Source organism: Aristolochia californica, unplaced genomic scaffold, assembly GCF_029961685.1.
Source record: "Aristolochia californica isolate CCGP_79_NKW_82.1479 unplaced genomic scaffold, dmAriCali1.0.hap1 SCAF_8, whole genome shotgun sequence".
NCBI lineage: Eukaryota > Viridiplantae > Streptophyta > Magnoliopsida > Piperales > Aristolochiaceae > Aristolochia > Aristolochia californica.
In genome coordinates, this window is record NW_027182279.1 from 36,924,843 (window position 1) to 36,941,529 (window position 16,687).

A 16,687-nucleotide genomic window follows, 5' to 3' on the forward strand; every position below is an offset into this window, starting at 1 on the left:
CACGTGGGTAAATGTCTTTGCTAAAGTAGGACAATCACAGTCTACACGTGGCAAGCAAGAGGAGGACTAGGCGATTTTGGTGAGGGTGCCCTTTCGTTGCTTTCCTTGTCACATATGTTGTCATAGGGCCCAGAGGTTATTTGTCCCTTGAGGATTGAATTGTCTGGTCATGAATGTCATACGTGGGCCACTCCCACATCTAGGTACGAGGTCTATGAAGCATATACCAAATATATGAAATAAGTTAATTCTAATATGCTTTTGATTATCATTCAAGTAAACGGGTAAATAAATAATTAATAATATATAAAATTCTTGAAAATTTTAAAAAATAAGAACATATTTATAATATATGAAGGTAGTAAAAAATTATACAATAAAATAAAAAACAACATCTTCCTAAGTATATAAAATTACAAGAATACCCTTACGTTATCGATAAATAGGTAAATAGGTAAACAATAGGAATTATCTTATTCCATTTGATTTTGATAAATAGTAAAACGATAAATAAGTAAAATTACCTAATTACATACACAACTAAGATATTTCGCTTTTAAGTTTCTCTGTCATCAACTTCATCCTTCAATAGAGATCTAATGGTTTTAGAGAGTTTTCAATTGCGTCCATTTTTGCTCTTTCTATGCTTTTGTATGCCCTTTTGAATAGGAAAATTTCTTTCGTTATTGCTCTTTCTAACTCGTTTAGCGCAACTGTTGGAGGCCTAAAATCGGCCCCTTCATGTTTTCCGTCGGTATTGTGTGGCTACGTTGCTATCTTCGGTTGATCTCAGGCTGTTTCGTCTGAGCGTCTGAGTTGGGAGAGGGGGAGGATGGGTAATAAGTCGGGATTTCGGATTCAGCAGTGGAGATTGAGCGAAAATGGGGAAGGAAGTCGACTTCAATCTGCTCCGTTAGGTAAGTTCTTCAGTCTTCCTGTCTTCCCTACAACGCCAAGGGAATGCAGCACAGAGACGAGAATCGAGATCGATAGCAACTTCTACTCCTTTGCTCTCTTTAAGCCTTTCAAGTAACCTAATCTCATGCTTCTTTCTTTACTTTTCTCTGGTTTCTGATCGCCCGTCACCAACTCGTGTCGTCGAAAATTGGCGATCATGATCGACATCCCCAATAATTTTCTTAACTTTTTGATTTAACACCTTACTGCTCTTTTTTGGGGTGGTTTTTATTCCGCTTTTTAAGTTTCTCTGTCATCAACTTCATCCTTCAATTGAGCTCTAATGGTTTTAGAGAGTTTTCAATTGCATCCATTTTTCCTCTTTCTACAAGGAGCCCCCTCCACTAGCTCCTTTGTTTGAGCCAGGGGAACTCAAGTCATGGTCTTTCTGGAGATCTGGAATTGCAGAGTTCATAGCTACCTTCCTGTTTCTCTACATCACGATCTTGACCGTGATGGGGGTTAACAGAGCTCCCAACAAGTGTACATCGGTGGGTATTCAGGGGATTGCTTGGGCCTTCGGTGGTATGATCTTTGCCTTGGTCTACTGCACAGCTGGGATCTCAGGTAAAAAATTGTTTTTTTCTTTCTCAGCTTGGGGATAAATTTTAAAAAAAAATTCTCTTTATTTTCTGTTTTCTTCTTTTGAATGTTGGGACGATTTCTCTGCCAACCAACTAGAATTCTCCTTTTTTTGTGTCTTTCTGAGAAGAACTTCGTCCTTTCTGTCTTTTTTCTTTTATATTCTGCTATTTTTTTCTGCTATATGGCTTAAAATCTGCTAAATATATTTGTTGTTCTTCTGTATCAGTTTTCCTTTTGCTTTTGTTTCTGTCCTCATAATTTTGTACCGGATTGGATTGGTCAAGATGACTACTAAGGGAACGTTTTGGTTTTCTGATTTTGAATCTCATGCTTTTGAGTTGTCTTCCTTTGAGGTGGACACATCAACCCTGCCGTTACCTTTGGGCTTTTCCTGGCCAGAAAGCTTTCCCTCACCAGGGCTCTCTACTACATTGTGATGCAATGCTTGGGTGCAATCTGTGGTGCTGGAGTTGTCAAGGGCTTTGGAAAGAGTCCTTACGAGGTTTCTGGTGGTGGTGCCAACGTGTTTGCCCATGGCTACACCAAGGTGATGGCCTTGGTGCTGAGATTGTGGGAACCTTTGTTCTTGTTTAAACTGTCTTCTCTGCCACCGATGCCAAGAGAAACGCCAGGGATTCTCATGTTCCTGTAAGTATTAGTTAAAAAACCGAATCTTCTTCCTTTATAGTGATCTGAGTTCTTCAAATGTTGAATTTGTTTACTGGTCTTTCAAAACGTTTCTTGTTCTTATAATATGCCATCTCTGCTGACTAATTCTTGAATCTTGTTCTATGTTCTTGATAGTTTCTCAAAGCTACTTAGATTAGATTTTACTTCTTCTCATCTTGTTTCCTAGGTCGTGGATTTCCTTCCTGTGGCTTTTGATTCTGCAGTTCCTACTGTTTGTCTTCTACAACTCTTTGCTAGTAGAATCTACAGCCTCAGACTAAACTGCTTCAAGAAAACAATAGGCTCCAACCATCATGTCATATCTCAATATTCCAAATTCTGATAAACTTGAAAGACCACACTCACTCTCATTCCTGAATGGTTTCTCCAGATAAGGCTTCTCTGCTTTTAAAATGGGTTCTCCATGCTTTTCCTTGGATGCTTTCTTTTTACTCAAAGTTGACATCTGTTTCAAGGGTCCCTCCCCCCCAGAACCTTTACCCTGAAAAAATGAAAATTTGATCCTCCAAATGCCCACTGCACATGATATTATCGATGTCTTTCAATTATTTAAGGGCAACTTCATTACTCCTGTCCTTCTCTATCTTTTTATCTTAACTCCATTATTGACTTTGTGATCTGTAATAAGCAGATGGCATTGTGTAATAGGCTCATGGTTGGGGTTTGTATATGGTAGAGATGCTCCTCGACTTTTATCGTATGAAGCCAGTGCATCCAAGGTAGCCACTTTGGACCAGGCTTTAGCAGAAAGGGACGCCATGCTCAGTGAGGTGCGAACTCATCGCCAGGAGGCTCAGAATACTATGAAATTATATTATGATAAGAAGTACCGGGAAGTATTCTTTTCTCCAGGAGATTATGTATGGTTGCGTCTCCAATATTACAGGCAACTTTCACTAACAACCTCCAAACGCCACAAACTCTCTCCGAAATATTATGGTCCCTTCCAGGTATTGGACCGCATTGGCACAGTCGCCTACCGCTTGCAACTTCCACCCGAGGCCAAGATCCATAATGTGTTTCATGTCTCCCAACTGAAGGCCTTCTAGGGAGACTCCCCATTACTGCACACCCCTCTGCCCCCACTACATGAGGGACGTGTCCTTTCTACTCTCGCGCAAATGTTGCAGGCCCGTCGCATTCAGGGCGATTGAGAGGTACTAGTGCAGTGGGCGGATGCTGACCACATTGACACTACATGGGAGCCCTTAGCCGCTTTCAGGGCTCTATACCCCACTTTCGAGCTTGAGGACAAGCTCTTTCTCCAGGAGGGGGGTGATGTTATGGACTCCATAACATCCTGAGTTATTAACAAGCGTAAGAATTAAATTATGTTATTTCCCTTTTCATGTATTTCAATTTGGTTTGGTTTGGTCTGGATGTAAATTGGCATGAGCCAATGGACCCACGGGTCTAACTTGTATTTTCGTCCTCAAACCTATTTATGGGGATGACAAGAAGAATGAAGATTAAACATTGAGAAATCTAGTTTAGACAGGTCAGATTCTCCCTCAGAGGTCTAGGTCGGATTCTCCTTCAGAGGTCTAGGTTGAATTCTCCCTCAGAGGTCCAAGTCAAGTTTCCTTCATAGCTCAATCATCTCTATTCCGTCATCACCATTCCACGTTCAAGAAATAGAGCTTCTCTCCCAGCATCAACATCCAATCTGGAGGGAAGAGAAGGAAGAAGGGTGACAAGATCCATGGCTGTGGAAGTTCCTAACAGTTTGTCGATAGTTTATATTAAAATAAATGGGTATTTACTCTTTGGTACCTAATATGATCTTCCAACCTTCTTCTTGGCATATCAAGTGATTGAAGCCATAGTTACTGAAATGTTTTAGATAGTAGAAAACCCCCCTTCAAAGATTAATGAACGACAAGATCACAGTCATTGCGTGATGGTAATTGTTCTTCTCTGCTACTAGAAAGAAACTGTCATGGAATTCTTTAACTTGGAAGTAAGTAAGCTGATGAAAACAAGATTTTTAGTAGCAGAAGCAGTTGTTCATGTCTGGATGTTGCAGCTCATTAATGGGGCTGTTGAGCAAAGAAACTTCATTTTCAGTTGTTCCTATCACTGACTCGCATAGTTTTACTTTTGCGGTATACCTATGACAAAGGGTTTCTACTCTATTTCATGTTTCTGCAACTTGTGATAATCTTCTTTGAGATCAAATGTGAAAAATATTTAGTCTTCTTCATTTGCTTTATCATAAAGTCTCATAAAAGTTGCCATACTCGTCTTTAAAATGGGTGTTCTTCTTCAATGATGCAAACAAACAATTACAGACCAAGAAGCCCCCATAACACTAAGCGGCTTTAACCCTGGCTTTAACCCGGTAGATGAAAAACTGGAATGATTTTTATGTCATAAAAAAACAACCTGATTAGTGACCCATGATTTGAATAGGTATGAGTGAACCCTAATTTTGTTAATGTTGTTAGAATTGTTAGAAGGAATTATTCTTTCGGGACTATTTTTAGTCCTTAGACCATGTCTTCCTGAATGTAAAACAGAAAATTTTTTGTTTTTCTGTAAGGCTATTTGTAAGCCATTTTGATTTTTGAATAAACTGTTTTTTCTAGCTCCCGGATTTTTGCTTTGTATACGAATAATTCAACATCTGGTATCAGAGCTGGATTATCGACTCTGGGAAGAAAATTCCGTTCGACGACCCCTCGTCTTCTTGCGCCGCAGCAGTAGAAGGAGAGAGGTCTGACAACAAGAAAAAAAAAAGAAATTTGTGAGACCCCTCTAGAAAAGAAAATTCCGTTCGGGAAGAAAATCCCGAAATCAGAGGAGACGGTGAGAGAGAAAAGAAATTTGAGAGAGGGAGAGAGCGAGACCCCTCCAGAGAAGAAAATTTCAGAACCTTGAGATCCCGAAAATCAGAGACAGCCGTAGACCCATCCTGACTTGACGAAAGCTCCCTCCATAGCTTCCCAAAAATCAGAGACGGCGAGAGAGAGATTAAGAAAAAAATAGCCACATCGTAGCCGCAGACCCCTCTTGACTCGACGAAAGCTCCATTCGAAGCTTCACGAAACCTTGAGATCCCAAAAATTAGAGACGGTGAGAGAGATATCAAGAAAAAAAAATAGTCGTGCTGCAACCACAAACCCTTCTTCGCCGATTTTTGCTTCCTAACTTTGGATGGAAGAAATGACTCTGATTTCTTTGCCGGCGTCGACGTTGCCATCGCCTAGGTTCTCGCCCGGCCAAACGGCTGATCAGTCTTCGTTTTTCCAGCGCCACTTTGAGGAGAGAGGAGCAGTGCCTGTTTCGTGGAGATAAGAGAGAAAAATAAACAAAGCAAGGAGAGCGTTTAGAGGAGGGAGAAGAAAAATATACAAGGAGGAGAACATTTCGAGGAGAGGAGAAATAAAAAAATAAGGAGAGCCTCGTGTTGATTTGAGGAGAGAAGAACGGCGCTTGTTTCGAGGAGAGAAAAAAAAATCTTGAGGTGAAAAAACCAGTAAGAATGACAATAGTTTTTTTCAACCTGTAATTCCAAAGCTTAATGAACACTTTGATCATGGAAAATTTTCTGCATTCGAAGGAATATTGGGACTTGATAGAAGAAGGGACCCCTAGAGCAGAATCAAGGGCAGAGCTCACAGAAGAACAAAAGAAGGTGATTGCATATGCAAAGCTGAAGGATTTGAAGGTTAAAATTATCTCTTCCAAGCCATTGATCGATCAGTCCTGGAGACTATTTTGAACAAGGATACATCGAAGAATATTTGTGAGTCCATGAAGCAAAAGTACAAGGGGACGGCACAGGTGCAATGTGTACAACGTCAAGCACTTCAAAAGGAATTTGAGGTGCTCAACATGAAGTTAGGAGAATCTGTGAATGAATATTTTCCTCGAACCCTTACTATAGCTAACAAGATGAGGGTTCATGGTGAAGAAATGGAGGATATTGTGGTATTTGAAAAGATTCTAAGATCTATAACAACAAAATTCGACTATGTTGTGTGCTCAATTGAAGAGTCTAATGATCTAGACACCTTGTCCATTGATGTGCTACAAAACAGTCTTCTAGTGCATGAACAACGCATGAATAGTCATGTTGCGGAAGAACAAGCATTGAAAGTTACTTATGAAGGACGATCAGGAGGAAGAGGACAAGGTCGTGGCGGATTTAGAGGGAAAGGACGAGGTAGGCAAAATTTTGACAAGTCTACCATTGAGTGTTACAATTGTCATAAGATTGGACATTTTCAATATGAATTCCCAACAAAGGGGACAAAGACAAACACACACTATGCAGAAGTTAATGAAGAAATGTTGTAAATGGCATATGTGGACTCCAAGGAAGCTAATAAAGAGGAGTTATGGTTCTTTGATTCAGGTTGCAGCAACCATATGTGTGGCAAGAAGTTGCTTGTCTTCATGCTTGATGAAAGTTTTAGCAATTTTGTAAAGTTAGGAGACAATTCAAGTATGACTGTGATCGGAAAAGGAAACATATGAATGCTGGTGAATGGACTTGTGCAAGTCATCACTGAGGTGTTTTATGTTCCAGAACTGAAGACTAATTTGCTAAGTGTTGGACAACTACAAGAAAAAGGGGCTTGCAATTCTCATACAGCATGGGAAATGTAAAATTTATCATCCTAAGAGAGGATTGATCATGGAGACTACAATGACCTCAAACAAAATGTTCATCTTATCTGCCCAGAAACAGCCAAAAGAAGAAATATGTTTTTCTTCTCTTATAGAGGATCCAACTCGGATTTGGCACTCTAGATATGGACATTTAAGCTTCAATGGCTTAAAAACTCTTCATTGAAAAAAAATGGTGAATGGAGTGCATCAATTTATAGCTCCTTCGATGGTATGTGAAAATTGTTTGGTAAGAAAACAACACAGAGATCCATTTCAAAAAGAAAGCACATGAAGGGCTTCTCAGAATCTTTAAGTGGTGCATGCTAATATATGTGGACCAATCAACCCTACTTCAAAAGGCAAGAAAAGGTATCTAATCACTTTCATTGATGATTTTAGCCGGAAAACTTGGGTTTATTTCTTGGTAGATAAATCAGAAGCTTTCATTACTTTCAAGAATTATAAGAGTCGTGTTGAGAGAGAAACTAGTTCATATATAAGATGTCTTCGCACTGATCATGGAAGAGAATTTACATCACACGAGTTCACAAATTTTTGTAAAGAAAATGACATACGTAGACAACTGATTGTAGCATATACTCCACAACAAAACAGAATTGCAATGAGAAAAAACCAAACCATTATGAATATAGTTCGAAGCATGCTTTCAGGAAGAAAGATTCCAAAAAATTTCTGGCCTGAAGTAGTCAATTGGACTGTCTATGTTCTGAAAAGAAGTCCAACTTTGGTAGTTAAAAACATGACTCTGGAAGAAGCTTGGAGTGGAATTAAAGCATCAGTTGATCATTTCAGTGTTGGTTGCTTATCACATGTTCATATTCCTGATAATAAGAGGACTAAGCTTGATGACAAGAGTGTGAGATATATTCTACTCAGAGTTAGTGAAGAATCAAAGGCATATAGATTGTATGATCCAGTTTCTCAGAAGACAATAGTAAGCAAAGATGTGAATTTTGAAGAAGAAAACAGTTAGGATTGGAGCAAGAGTCATGAAGAAGCTATTACGGCTGATATGGACTGAGGAGAAAGTGACAAAGAATCTCTCCCAATAAATTACAATGGTGGAAACATTGAAGCTGATCACCGTGACAATTCAACAGAAGATATAGAGGGTGATCATTCAGATGAGTCAAATGAAGAAAATAGGAGTAATGACAATGCAGAAAGAGTCAGAAGGCCACCAACTTGGATGAGAGATTACGAAAGTGGAGAAGGTCTCTTTGAGGAAGAAAATACTGCATACCAAGCTTTGTTTGCAAGCAGTGATCCAGTTTCATTTGGTGATGTTGTGAAAAGTATGAAGTGGAAAAAAACAATGGATGTAGAAATAGAAGTCATAGAGAGAAATGATATGGAGAGTTGACAGACTTACTTGTTGAAGCAAAGAATGTTGGGGTAAAATGGGTTAATAAGACAAAGCTCAATGACAATGGAAAAGTGGATAAGTACAAAGCCCGGTTGGTCGCAAAGGCATACACTCAAAAGCGTGGAGTAGATTATACTGAGGTTTTTGCACCTATAGCTCGGTTAGATACAATTCGACTAGTGATTTCTCTTACAGCTCTAAAGGAGTGGAAAATCTACCAATTAGATGTAAAGTCAGCCTTTTTGCATGGTGAACTAAGTGAAAAAGTATTTGTCGAACAACGACTTGGCTATGAACAGAAGGACAATGAGCAGAAGGTTTTAAGAATGAAAAAAAAGTCTTGTATGGATTTAAACAAGCTCCACGAGCTTGGTATAGTTGTATAGAGTCCTATTTCATGAAAGAAGAATTTGAGAAATGCCACCATGAACCTACTTTATTCATCAAGACTGGAAATGAAGGTAAGATCTTAATTGTGTGTCTCTATGTGGATGATCTTATATTTACTGGGAATGATGAGTTTATGTTTGCTAAGTTTTAAAAAAACATGATGCTTATTTTGAAATGACTGATCTTGGAAAAATGAGATGTTTTATTGACATTGGGGTGATGCAAAGATTAGATGGCATATTTATTAGTCAAAAGAAATATGTTCATGAAGTGTCGAAGAGGTTCAACATGGACAAGTGCAACCCAGTTTGCAATCCTATGGTTCCTGGATTCAAGCTCATGAAAAATCGAGATCGAGTATAGACAGTACTTTCTAAAAGCAGATTATGGGAAGTCTTATGTATTTGACTACCACCCGTCCAGATGTTATGTTTGTGGTGAGTCTCATCAGTAGATTCATGGATTGCCCAACTGAACTTCATTTTCAAGCAGCAAAGTGGATATTAAGGTATTTGAAAGGTACTATTGATTTTGGTGTGTTCTACAAGAAGGGAGGAAGTGAAGAATTAATTGCCTACACAAATAGTGATTATGCTGAGGATTTATACGAGAGGAAAAGCACTTCAGGTTATGTGTTTATGTGGGCTCAGGAGTAGTGTCTTGGTCCTCAAAGAAACAACCTATAGTCACTTTGTCCACTACTTAAGCTGAGTTCATTATTGCAACCTCATGTGCCTGTCAAGCAATATGGATAAGAAGGATATTGAAAACTCTCAGTCATGCTCAACATGATTCCACAACCGTTTATTGTGATAACAATTCACCAATCAAACTTTCTAAAAATAAAGTGATGCATGGTCATTGCAAATAGATTGATGTTCATTTTCATTTCCTTCGTGAGCTAACAAAAGATGAAATTGTAAAGATGGTTTATTTTCATACGCAGGAACAAGTTGCAGATACAATGACTAAGCCTTTAAAGCTTGACGCGTTCTTGAAGATACGTGATCTGTTGAGTGTTTGTTCGGATCCAGGTGTAAAACTATTGCTAAAAGCATTCAGTTTAAGGGAGAATGTTAAAGTTGTTAGAATTTTTAGAATGAGCTATTCTTTCAGGACTATTTTTATTCCTTAGACCATGACTTTCAGAATGTAAAACAGAAGAATTTATTTCTCTGTAAGGCCATTTGTAAGTCATTTTGATTTTTGAATAAACAATTTTTTCCAGCTCCCGAATTTTTGCCTTGTATATGAAATATTCAATAAATTTACAAGGTTCAATCTCCTATAGATCCATCTAAAGTCATTATGATCTCATAACCTAAAAAACAATCTAGTCTTGACATGCCAATGCAAAATGATCATCAATACACCATGTGCAAGACTTGTTGATGCTAGTGAACCACTTGTCCATCTTGACGTTTTGCCTTTGGTTACTTACATCAAAATACTTACTTTTTATCACATACACAAAATTCTTATACAAGTAGCACAAATCTATTATCTCAATCACCATCACATAATAGTCATTCACCACAATAACGCTATTTTGAATTCTTTTATGTGCTTCAAGCAGCTCAGTGTTGATTCTCAGATCGTTGATGATGCAGTTTGAGTAAATACATTGGCTGATGGGGCCAAAACCAAGGATAAAAATATCAAAGTGTCTATTAAGATGACCTTGGTATTGGGTCTATAAATACCAATGTGTCTTTACTATGACTGCTCGTATGTTGTGTAGAAAATTGATATTTTATCCTTCCAAAACCTAGGATCCCCATCAAAAGTTTGGTCGGGCCGGTTGGATCTAGTTTCCACACCATCCAAGAATATTAAGCAAAAATTTAATGTTTTGTTATCAATATACGATTCAATGATGGAGCCTTCAAGACAAGTTTTTTTTCATACTGTATTTTTCAACATGTGTAGAAGACTATTTGAATGAAATAAGTTAGGACAAATATGACAAAATAAGACACATGAAATTCTATGATAAGGAACCGCTAATTATCTCTAAATTGGATACATCCACCAATATTGCACTAAACCACACATCAATACCTCTTGTGATAGATGGATTGCTAGAAGCACTATAACATCATAGAATGCAGGTGGAAAACGCTTTCCAAATGATATAATATCATACTGTAGCATGTTCAAGTCATCCACCCTTAGCGTCTTCAGACACTTCTCCATGAAAAGTTATCCTAACTAAATGATAGGAGTCATCACATTATTTGGTAGACAATAAGCATGCAATAGGAGACTAGGTCATGGTCAAACTATAGTTCGGCCAATTCTCTTTTATTATATCAATTAGTGCATTGGTTATGCTTATGTTATGTTCATATTATTCAATTCTTTGTCATCTAAACTATTAATTATTTATCTTTATAAGTTTATGTTATGTTAAATAAGTGTAGTATGCTCATGTTATAATCGTCGTTCTAAGTTCTTGATCAGCCTAATTATTAGTTGTTTATGTTTATAAGTGTATTAAGTGCATGTTATGCTCATGTTCTTTCATCTTAATTATATATTTCTTATGTTTATCGATGAATATTATACATGTTATAATCACCTTATGTGCAAATTATGAATAATTTTTAAGGGTTAGCTGAACACGATTTCCTGTGGATAAATACTCATTGCTATCGTTATAAAATAGACACAAAATCCTTCTTCACACAATCCATACAATGGTCTCATCCTACTACCCTTGGCTCCACAAAAAGATCCTCGTTGCATATAAAACCATTGGATAGCATTCTGATTATAATTCAATTTAATAAAAATATTTTTTATCAAATAAATAAATTAATTAAATGAACTTCAGTCGCATTACTCAGTTCATCTCCTGACGTAGATAGTGGAGTGTCAGACTTCAAGTCATCTCGATGCTTAAGGGGGGGTTTTAGTCAACAAAACGGAAATTTGAAGTTCATCTTCATCTCCAACATGAACTTCATGTTAGTCACCTACATGAACTGCATTTTCGGACTTGGTGTTAGTGTTGACGACTTCATGTGTACTGGAAAATAGTCTCCAGTGTTAGTGCCCCAACATGAAAAAAAAACATAAAAAAAAAGAGAATCCCTAAACTTTTACAGTCCACTTGATTACAACATAATCCTTAAACTCCAAATTAGGTAAAACAACCATTATTACTACACGAATATGTTATATAATGTATAATTAAATATATTAATATATTTATTAATTGAATTAGATATTTTATTATGCATTAATATGGTAATTACATGAGCCAATGAGATACGTACATGATTAATTACAAATAATAAATAAATAATGTTATAAATAACAAAAACGAAAGTAATACGTTGAGTTATTAATTTATTAATAACATATGATATACTTTAACCTAAAAATGAATAATTTAAGAGAAAAAAATAAAAGAGGAACTAAGAAGTAATAAAAAGAGAACTGGAACTAGTTATTACTTTCCAAAACTATTATATAAAACCCTAAATTAGAATTTTAACAACTTAATTGAGCAACCACTCCTTCAACAAACCAGAACTTAAGGAGATGTCTATTTGATGCTTGCAGAGGTCTTTCCCAGAGAATTTTGATTCTTGTAGGGAAAGATCTCTACCGGTGAAAATTGAAATTCACTGGCAGAACCCTCTACCGGCAGAAATTCGCTAACAAAATTTTCCAACGAAAGTTGAACTTCTCCCAGCGGGAAAACTTGTTGGCATAAGTCAATTTCGTTGTAGTGACTATAATAGTTTTTTATTTTTCTCATGTTTCTATGATTCTATATTTTTTTACATGTCTCTTGCCTTGTTCATGTGTATCTACATTAAGTTTTCATATAGAGCGAATCTTGTGTACATCCCTACAATGTTACTACTCCAAGAAGAGTGTAAAGCAAGTAAAACATGGTTTTCTTGTAGAAACATGACTTCGTTTTCACTGTCCCTCTGATGCTTATAATGTTGCAGTTGATAAAGAATAAATGACGTAAAAGCATCCTAGTGTGAATAAAGTTACCTTCTCCAGAATTAAAGTAAAGAATAAAGATGATAGGTCCTTCTCTCTTTATATCTTTCAATCATGTCCTCTATTTTTTCCTGTAAAAGCTTCTATCTTTTCTTGCTCTATTCCATATTCTTTTCATCTCCGTCTTGGTCACTGAGCTCTTCTTCAGAAGAATGGGAGAGATAATCCTGTCTCCCACTATTGATGCACTGATTCAAATCCTAAAATCAGTATCAGAAGAAATCAAATTTGTGTCGGGTGTTGATGCGGAACTTAATTCTCTGCTTAATTCATTATCCGTGATCAAGTCAGTGCTTCTAGATGCTGAAAGGAAGCAATTAGTATCCAATTCTGTGAAAATTTGGCTCCTACGGCTTAAGAATGTCGCTCACGATGCAGAAGACACTATAGAGGGGTTCATCGTCGGAGCTCTAGAAACAAAAACGGAGGATGGGGACGATTCTAACAAGAGGGTGGAGATACCGAAACAACAGAAAGGAGCAGAATCGAGAAAGAGAAAGAAGGTACTACTGAAACTCTTCTTACCTTGCTTCAAATCTAAAAACGCAGTTTATCAACATGACGTGGTATACAAATTAAGAAGTTTACGGAAAAGAGTAGGCCAGATTGAGAAGGAATGTCGTGGTTTTCATCTAATAGAAGCCCGTGAGGAGGCGCCTATGCAAGCCAATGACGAACAACTACAAAACAGTCTAAAGGTTGATTCGCTTATTTTGGGGAGAGAAGAAGAGAAAAACAAATTATTAGAAGAATTATTATCGGAGAAATTTAGCGGAAGAGGTCCTTCGGTCATTCCAATCGTTGCTCCTGGTGGCATAGGAAAGACCACATTTGCTCGGCTTGCGTTCAATTGCAAGGAAGTAGAACAACACTTTAAGCACCGTTGGTGGTTCTGTGTCTCTCCTGATCTTAATGAAGAAAAGATTACTAGAGAAATTTTAACGTCCTCTACTGGGTATTATTTGGGTGACATTGAGGATAAGCTGCGGTTTAAGAAGTTGCTCAGAAATAACAGGTTTTTACTGGTTTTGGACAATGTAAGAGATGACAATCCAAACTGGATGAAGCTTTTGGTACCCTTCACTGCTGGAAGGTTTGACCGATGATGATTGCTCCAAGTTGTTTTTCGTAAAGGCTCTTGATGCTGAGAGTTTTCAAAGACACCCAAATCTTAGAGAGATTGGAGAGAAGATAGTAAACAAATGCAGGGGCTCCCCTTTGGCTGCAAAGACCCTGGGAGGCCTCCTCCTTAACAACAGGCAAAAAAATGAATGGGTGAATATATTAGAAAGCCCCACATGGAACATAACTGAAACCAACAATGATGTCTTACCTGCTCTGAAAATATGCTATCAGCAGCTTCCGGCAAGCTCAAAGATGTGTTTTAGGTATTGTTCCCTGTTTCCAAGGGATTACTTGTTTCGGGAAACTGAGTTGGTTGAACTGTGGATTGGAGAAGGCTACATTAGAGAGATGGATCAAGCCAATCAAGTCTTTTATGATTTTCTGATCAAGACCATGGTGGGTCTCACATTAAAACAGTTTGTCATGTAGGTTTTAACAATTTTTCTCGATTGGCAAGCTCTACAATCTGCAGATATTGAATCTCCGGAATTGCACTCACATCACTGAGTTGCCAAAAGACATTACGAAGCTCATTAATGAGAAGGACAAGCATTAAGAATTAAGTTAAATCTAGCATAAACAGGTTTGAGATCACCTTCTTGATCTCGAGGTTAGGGTTTTCCTCAAAAACCCATATATTCTCTCATCCTCCATTGATCTTTGTCTTTCTCATGTCTTGCTACTATCCCTACAGTAATGCATGGCAGACCCATAACCCGTGGCAGATCCAGGACCGTAACAACGAATCCTTGTGTCAGATCCGGGACCATAACAACTGGTATCAGAGCAGGAACACAATAGGCTATTCATTGTCCACTAAAGAATGGATTGTTCTGGACAAGGTACGCGATTCAATGGAAAAGGTATGTGATTTAATGGAAAAAATATGCAAAGGATTGGGAGAAGTGAAAGAATCATTGCAGGAGGGAATGCGTAGAACTTCTATTGAAATTTCTGTGCTGAAGAGGGATATCATTGTTGTAGAAAAAAGGTCATACGACCTCAAATCTCCGAGTATGAAATACACACTGAGATAGTCGATTGAGAAGTTGTTTTACCAGCCGAAGTCCCTGTAGAAGAGGCGGGCGCTGTTTTAAACGAACAAAAAGGTGTCGATTTCGGCCTCAACATTTCAGCAATCAGCCGACAGAACCTCCATTTTTGGGATCTTGGAAGGGTATTATGCCCCCTCCGCGTCGATGATGAAGGGGTGGGGTTCGACCTCCCAAAACCCCTCCTCATGGCCAGCAGAGTGTCTTCCGGCGCTTCTTCCGACGGTGTGTTTTCGAGAGCCCTCTGTCTCGGAAAATCCCCAGGTGGCGACGCCCAAAACGGCTATTCTTCACCACCGAACCCGAAGGAGGCTACGTCGGTGCCGACGGAAACAAATCCGGTGGGATTTAACTTCCGGCCACCGCCTACCCCTCCCATTCCATCTCTCGGCAGTTCCGCGGGGAACCCACTTCACCGTCATTTGGGGTAAGCCTCTGCAACGCCACCGAATTTTCTGTCTCTCTGAACTTAAATTTCCAAGCTTCATGGGAGCTCCGAATGCTGGGGAGTTGTTCGACAGAATGCCTCAAAGTCATGTTGTTCGATTTCTTGTTTCTGCACAGCAGGCTAGACAACAATGGTATGTTCTATATCCCGAGGAAGGGCCATGGTATGAATTACTAGTCATACCTCTTCGGTTTGAGCTGTTGTGTTCAATCATGATTCCAATTTCTATCAAGGTTTCTCTCGATTTTGTAACGAGTTTATGTGAAAAATTTATAGCCTAGGATGAAGAGATGTATGATACGGACACCAACACCCCTTCCTATGCTGCAAATACAGCCATCAATGAGGATTTGGGACAAGTGGAGTACAATGTGACTGATCAGACATGGACCCTCACAGAAAATAGAATGATCTTCCACAGATGCTGTATAAATGAAAAATTCTATGAAAATGAAGTTGGAAATGCCATAAACGATGCGGAACTGCTTAATGCTGTTGCTACCTATGATCTTGAGATCGTCAGATTTGTCACAGTTATGGCAATATGCAACACAGTTATTCCACTTAAAAGCAATAGTGGAGCTATAATTTACAAGGCTCAGTCCCAGGATGAGGAAGCCGCCCTTGTTAATATTGTTGCTTGCTTGCACATGGTTCTCATCAACATAGATGGAAATTTTCTTGAAGTGACACTCAATGGGTCAATTATTCAATATGAGTTATTGGATACTCTAGCGTTTCCCTCAGATAGGAAAAGGATGTCAGTTGTCGTCAAGGACTGCCAGAATGGAAAGATTCTCCTTTTGTCTAAAGGGGCAGATGAGACAATTCTTCCTTGTACATCATCTGGGCCACAAATAAGGGTATTTGTCGAGGTTGTGGATTAGTATGCTCAACAGGGATTGCAGACACTCTGTTTGGCTTGGCGTATCGTTGCCAGGGGACATTTTACAGCAAGGACTGCTGCTAGGCTTACCAGAACATGTGTGAAAGTAGTGCTAAGGATGCATTTGTGCTGTATGGTTATGCTATTAGTGCAGTAACTATTGCTGGGTTCGCTGCTATTCCAATCAGCATTGGAATCGTGTTAGATTTCTTGTGGTATAAACCTTCTAGTGAGAGAATCGACGATATGGCAGCACTTCAAAGGGCAAGAGATTTTCATCTCGGCTAGTTTCTGGAACCAAACAGATTTGGTCACTACCCCAGCTCAATGGAACTAATGGTAGGAGAGCGGCTCCAACAACTCTGCTGGGTGAAATCAGATTGGAATAAAGATGAAAGAATGGCAAGTGATTGGGTGCACACTTCTGGAAAATGGAGTGATGATCCCACTGATAAAGGCATCCAAACGTCTCCAGACTACAAAATTTTTCCTATCTCTTCACAATTTCCTCAGTTCTCTACCAA

At 38.5% G+C, this 16,687-nt stretch overlaps 3 protein-coding genes across 4 annotated transcripts; all 3 read left to right on the plus strand.

Moving 5' to 3' along the window:
• The first annotated feature begins 629 nt into the window (after positions 1–629).
• On the plus strand, positions 630–9,861 carry LOC137938152 (aquaporin PIP1-3-like). 2 transcript variants are annotated; one of them, XM_068783142.1, is made up of 3 exons: positions 630–1,524; positions 1,896–2,190; positions 9,573–9,861. In XM_068783142.1, the coding sequence occupies exons 1-3, from the start codon at positions 1,413–1,415 to the stop codon at positions 9,592–9,594; spliced, it is 429 nt and encodes a 142-aa protein (XP_068639243.1). In that variant the 5' UTR covers positions 630–1,412; the 3' UTR covers positions 9,595–9,861. The 2 variants fall into 2 exon arrangements, with proteins under 2 accessions (XP_068639243.1, XP_068639242.1); XM_068783141.1 differs by lacking the exon at positions 9,573–9,861 and adding an exon at positions 2,864–5,188.
• Positions 9,862–12,804: 2,943 nt separating this feature from the next.
• Positions 12,805–13,758, plus strand: LOC137938442 (putative disease resistance protein RGA3). The gene has a single exon (XM_068783400.1). The coding sequence runs from the start codon at positions 12,805–12,807 to the stop codon at positions 13,756–13,758; it is 954 nt and encodes a 317-aa protein (XP_068639501.1).
• Positions 13,759–15,567: 1,809 nt separating this feature from the next.
• On the plus strand, positions 15,568–16,164 carry LOC137938443 (phospholipid-transporting ATPase 2-like). Its single transcript, XM_068783401.1, has one exon. It carries the CDS (start codon positions 15,568–15,570, stop codon positions 16,162–16,164), a length of 597 nt encoding a protein of 198 aa, XP_068639502.1.
• Positions 16,165–16,687: the final 523 nt, after the last annotated feature.